This window comes from Oncorhynchus keta, chromosome 7 (genome assembly GCF_023373465.1).
Source record: "Oncorhynchus keta strain PuntledgeMale-10-30-2019 chromosome 7, Oket_V2, whole genome shotgun sequence".
NCBI classification, from domain to species: domain Eukaryota; kingdom Metazoa; phylum Chordata; class Actinopteri; order Salmoniformes; family Salmonidae; genus Oncorhynchus; species Oncorhynchus keta.
This window is the reverse complement of record NC_068427.1, coordinates 40,920,396-40,926,395: the sequence shown is the minus strand read 5'-3', so window position 1 is coordinate 40,926,395 and position 6,000 is coordinate 40,920,396. Positions and strand designations below refer to the sequence as shown.

At 48.5% G+C, this 6,000-nt stretch overlaps 1 protein-coding gene across 6 annotated transcripts in view; it reads left to right on the top strand.

The window, feature by feature from the left end:
- The window catches only part of LOC118386431 (band 4.1-like protein 5), a 216,691-nt gene that overhangs the window by 25,319 nt on the left and 185,372 nt on the right, over positions 1-6,000 (top strand). For all 6 annotated transcript variants that reach the window (XR_008139961.1, XM_052522913.1, XM_052522912.1 and 3 more), the window contains exons 12-16: positions 1-148; positions 1,454-1,560; positions 1,640-1,658; positions 2,733-2,769; positions 3,724-3,851. The exon at positions 1-148 is cut by the window's left edge and continues 22 nt beyond it. Coding sequence is in view for 5 of the 6 variants with exons in the window: in XM_052522913.1 (XP_052378873.1) it covers positions 1-148; positions 1,454-1,560; positions 1,640-1,658; positions 2,733-2,769; positions 3,724-3,851 (439 nt within the window). In the remaining variant the exon portion in view is untranslated. The remainder of the gene's footprint in view (positions 149-1,453; positions 1,561-1,639; positions 1,659-2,732; positions 2,770-3,723; positions 3,852-6,000) is intronic.

The window sequence follows — 6,000 nt, the reverse complement described above, 5'->3', positions numbered from 1 at the left end:
TTGTGTTCCGTATGGACCACCCCAAGGCTTGTAAGCACCTGTGGAAGTGTGCTGTGGAACACCATGCTTTCTTCCGGCTCCGCGGCCCCGTCCAGAAGGGCTCAGCGCGATCCGGGTTCATCCGCATGGGGTCACGCTTCCGCTACAGGTAGCTATTGAGCAGAATGTGTACACTACACTCTGAAGTATACTACCATCTGCATATTACTCCTCACCAACCTTGTCAGTCTAATATGGTTGATGACAGTACTGCTACACTTAAAGCTACATTATTCACTCCACTCTGCACAAGTCTCTACACAATGCCCCAATACAATTCAAACCTCAGTTCATTATTCTAATGCTTTTTAAAAACTAAAAAAATGTGCACATTAGACAAATCCACAGATTATAATTTGAATAGGATTTAACTGACCATGTGCTCACATTAAGCTAACTGCCTAATGAAACTCCTTAGAACTTTCAACTTGTCCCATTGTGTAAAAATAGCTTGTCTTGCTGCAGTGTAAACAACAGACTGCTGAAACAGAAGCTTCAGGCTCTCTTTAGGGCCTTGTTGTTATAAGATGGCATATTTATTTTTGGATGACCACAGAGTTCAGCAGGGGTCAGTCCCGTGTCACAACACCTTGTCGGGGGGTTGAGCATTGAAGGCCACCCTGGCGGTAGGAGGGGGAGCTGGGGACTGGGGTTGAAGGATGGGAGGAGATACAGAACGGTACACTGCACCCTCCACATCTCTTTTTCCTCTGACGTAGCCCAGCAGTAGCTACTATACTCAATTTCTTGGCTATATTCCATAGGGCCAGGTGTGTTTCCATCCTGACTGTGTGGCAAACTAGTAAAACCTCAACTGTTACTAGAGATGAAGAAATCTCTTTGCCTTTTGTGTTTTCATGTGATCTTCTTTTCATTCTAGCTGAAGTGTCTCCTCCACAAACTTGACTCCAATTACCCCCTCTTGTTCTCCTTGAAACTACCACATTTGCATATTTTCCAAGGCTTGTCTGTTTGAAAACAAGCTTTCCCTTCAGCCCAGATCTAGCTAAGGATTTTCTATATGTTAAAGTCATTTGCCAAACTGTTTTCCAGTGTTGGTCCTGAGCCCCAACAAAAGTTCCAGTCAGTATGTGAATCAGTCCTGGTGGTCTGATTGCCAGGGAGGCCCTCCCTCTCCCTGCCTGCCTGTGTTCAGGCTTCACTGGGCAGAATCACTGCCTGATTGTCCCCTGCCTGGTGGTGGGTTGTTTGATTTCACTCTCATTCCCCCTCCTCCTTCCTGTCTGTTGTTCTGGGTTGTATTCACTAGGAACGAAACAGAATCACACAGGCCCGAAATTGGGGGGGGAGTGACTACCTTAACCTGTCCAATAGGAAATGCTTGTTTTCATTTCCCGTAAGCAAACTGTTTTGCTACATTGTACGCTAATGAATATGACCCTGTTGTCCTCAGTGGGAAGACTGAGTACCAGACCACCAAGGGCAACAAAGCCAGGAGGTCAGTATCGTTTGAGAGGAGGCCCAGCCGACGCTACTCCAGGAGGACCATGATGAACCGGGGTGGGTGGACACACACTGTTTAATATACTCCTTACACATCATAATAACTCATTTATATGTTCTTTCTCTTATTTCCCAGGAGCCAACAAACCCCAGGAGTAAGTACACCCCCCCAATGTAAAAAAATAAATAAATATTAGATATTTGAAAATGTTTATTAAAGGGAATGTTTTGTTACTAAATGTTTGGGATGGGGACTGATCACTGATTGATTCCAAGCTGTTGATGTATACATATCTGTTTCCTGTTGTTGGACTCATCTCATTATGATAAACATGACACACACACACAGAGAGAGACAGACACTATATTTTCTTCTTTGCATTGTTGGGAAAGGGCTCGTAAGTGTTTTACGGTCTACACCTGTTATTTTCTGGTCATGTGACAAATAAAATGTGATCTGATTTTTGACTAGATTAATATCAGAGGCCCTCACAAAGTCTGTAGTACCCTCTGGTTTGTATCCTCCTCTAGGCTTGCCTTTCTCTCCCGTGTGCTGTGAGAGGAGTACACTGGTTATCACACAGTTCTCTGTCCACACTGTGCTGTCTGCTGCAAGAACTTCTAGATCTCTCTGTGTGTGTGTGTGTGTGTGTGTGTGTGTGTGTGTGTGTGTGTGTGTGTGTGTGTGTGTGTGTGTGTGTGTGTGTGTGTGTGTGTGTGTGTGTGTGTGTGTGTGTGTGTGTGTGTGTGTGTGTGTGTGTGTGTGTGTGTGTGTGTGTGTGTGTGTGTGCACACTACTCTGCTCTTTCAGCAGGTGACCTTTTTACATCACAGCAGTAAAGCGTTGTGAATGAGTAATGTTAAATGTCACGGAGAGAAGTGGGTAATTATAAAAGTCAGTCTCCCCTTCTTACCATTCGTCATGCTCACTGAATCACAATGGTTAAATCATGTGTGTGGATTACTTAGGTAGTTAGCAGTGATGTCGTCATGACTGGGAGTGATGATGCTCACTTCACGTGCATCGCCGTAGCGATGAGTGATTAATCAAAGGCATAGTGCTCTGACAAGGACATGAGTCCTCCATGGCAGCCTTGTCTTCTGTGAAAAACAAGGGTGGAATGTCATTTGCTTTTCAGGGTTACATCAACATAAGCTCTTAAGGCTGAAAGGTCAAAGGTTAAAAAAAACAATCATGTCCGTTGAGTTGTCTCTCCTCTCTTTACCAGTCACAACAACGGAATGAGCCCCAACACAGATGCCAAGGTATGTTGCTCTGCTGTCCTTGAACCCTACTGACTCTAGTGACAGTTTCCCAGGCACATTTTAAGCTTGGTCTTGGACTGGGAAGCACTTTTTATGGAGAATCTCAATTCAACATGATTTTTTTATTTCAGGGCTTGGAAGAATCAGTGTTAGGGATGGGCGCAGTTATTTTAATATTCAAATAGCCGAATGGACCTTACCCCTGTCTCTCCCCCAGCCCCTCCACATCAGACCTAACCCCTGTCTCTTCCCCAGCCCCTCCACATCAGACCTAACCCCTGTCTCACCCCCAGCCCCTCCACATTAGACCTAACCCCTGTCTCACCCCCAGCCCCTCCACATTAGACCTAACCCCTGTCTCTCCCCCAGCCCCTCCACATTAGACCTAACCCCTGTCTCTCCCCCAGCCCCTCCACATCAGACCTAACCCCTGTCTCTCCCCCAGCCCCTCCACATCAGACCGAACCCCTGTCTCTCCCCCCCCAGCCCTCCACATCAGACCTAACCCCTGTCTCTCCCCCCAGCCCCTCCACATAAGACCTAACCCCTGTCTCTCCCCCAGCCCCTCCATATCAGACCTAACCCCTGTCTCTCCCCCAGCCCCTCCACATCAGACCTAACCCCTGTCTCTCCCCCAGCCCCTCCACATCAGACCGAAACCCCTGTCTCTCCCCCAGCCCCTCCACATCACACCTAACCCCTGTCTCTCCCCCCAGCCCCTCCACATCAGACCTAACCCCTGTCTCTCCCCCAGCCCCTCCACATCAGACCTAACCCCTGTCTCTCCCCCAGCCCCTCCACATCAGACCTAACCCCTGTCTCGGTTTCCCCCAGCCCCTCCACATCAGACCTAACCCCCCGTCTCGGTTTCCCCCAGCCCCTCCACATCAGACCTAACCCCTGTCTCTCCCCCAGCCCCTCCACATCAGACCTAACCCCTCTCTCTCCCCCCAGCCCCTCCACATCAGAAGCCCCTGGTCCCTGCCGGTGGTCAGCCCTGCATCCTCAGGCTCCACCAGCAGACCTATGAAAATCGAAACCCTCCCCAGGAGTTCTGGCGGTGGCCAATCGGAGAAGAGGAGGTGAGGCGCTCTCTGTTCTAATGCCATAAGAGCATTAAGCTGCCTAATCTGGTCATCCTGCTGGTCGTGGGTGGCACTGGGGCAGTGCAGTGGGTGGCACTGGGGCAGTGCAGTGGGTGGCACTGGGGCAGTGCAGTGGGTACTGGGTAGAGAACACAGAGTCAGCATCCCAAATCACACCCAGAGTAGTGGGCTATGGAAGGAATAAGGTGCCATTGTGGATGCGCGTAGTGGCTCTGCCTAGTGCCTGCTCTGCAACAGCTAGTGACCAGGCAGATGGGGAGACACTTAAATGTGCCTTCCGCATTTAACCCAACCCCTCTGAATCAGAGCGGTGCAGAGATTGCCTTAATTGACATTCACATCTTCGGCGCCTGGGGAACAGTGGGTTAACTGCCTTGTTCAGGGACAGAATGACAGATTTTTACCTTGTCAGCTCGGGGATTCGATCTTGCAACTTTTTGGTTACTGGCCCAACCTTCTAACCACTAGGCCCCCTGGGTCGTGTTCATTAAGCACCAAACGGAATAAATTAGACTGAAACAGTGGTGGGATTAACTGGACTTGTTAAATAAGAAACACACATTTTGTTTTGCATTGCAAAATGTTTTGAAGTGTTTTCCATGGCGTGCCCTAGTGAACATGACCCTGGCTACATTACGCTCACCCTGGAGCTCTCAGGAGGTCGGGTGGTGGTTTGGTGAGTGTGTAGAGGTACACTGAGTGACTAGCATGTGAAAGGGATTTGGGGGGTGGTGGTGCATGTTTGACAGTGTGTTATGACACGGAGTAGACTGGTGGTTGTAGTCCAGCTACTGCTGCATTGGTGGTGGCCATGACCCCTGCTGGGGTGGAAACAACAAACTCTCTTTTCTAGGAAATACCCCATCCTTTTCCTCAGCCCCCTCTCTCTTCTCTTCTAAATCTGGATCCCCAGAGGATGACTCTGCAATGAAGGCTGTCTGCCTTTCAAATCCCTGACATATTAAAAATAAACGGTTTCCTGTATTTCGTTGACCTTGAAGCTGTGTTCCTTATAAGATAAATCCCCATTTTTAAGCTCTACCTTTTTTGTTCTAGTATGATGTACTGAAGCCAAACAGACCTTTTCATAAGGCAAGGTATGTACCCTCCAAGTTATCTGGAGTTCTGCTTCAACCAATTAAGTTATCTTGGTCCTGCTGGGTCCTGTGATTCAGGACTGGGGACTGGGTCCTGTGATTCAGGGCTGGGGACTGGGTCCTGTGATTCAGGGCTGGGGACTGGGTCCTGTGATTCAGGGCTGGGGACTGGGTCCTGTGATTCAGGGCTGGGGACTGGGTCCTGTGATTCAGGGCTGGGGACTGGGTCCTGTGATTCAGGGCTGGGGACTGGGTCCTGTGATTCAGGGCTGGGAACTGGGTCCTGTGATTCAGGGCTGGGGACTGGGTCCTGGGGTAAACAAATCATCTTCATCCATGGTAATGGTTGCTCTCTGCATTGATCCTCCTTCAATACCAACCCAAATACTCAGGTGACCTTTGGCCTCTGTCCTGTTTTCACGACCACCACTTGTTGTGATCTACTAATGGTACTGTATCCTCCCTACACTTTGTTCAATCCTTTTCCCTTATTGGCTCAGTACCTGGCTGAGATTATATCTTATTTCACTTCTCGTCTCCCTCCCTAGCCATATGAGGAAGAGTAATGAAAAACTAACTTGATTATAATGATTATGCAGTACTGTAGGCTAGTTGTTTGACTTGATTAAAGCAGCCACTGAGGATAGATCAAAATGTCAGCCCACAGCCTATAAACGCTTAAATCACACTGGGTGCATATTTCATGGCACTGAGTGAACAAGCTTGAAGGTCTCTGCCAGCTGGCGATTACGATTTAATGAAAGTTTCCTTTAGGCCAGAAGATCTCTTCAGAGCCACTTCACACAGGCCAGGGAAGAGACTCTCACGTTGTCATGCGATCAGATCAGGCTGTGGAACTGAAGATAATGGCACACCATCCTCCCTGGATCTAGGCCTGTTCCCCATCAGTGGTGTAGTAGAGGGTTATATGCAGGTACCGTTGAAAGTCGGAAGTTTACATACACTTACGTTGGAGTCATTAAAACTCGTTTTTCAACCACTCCACACATTTCTTGTTAACAAACTAT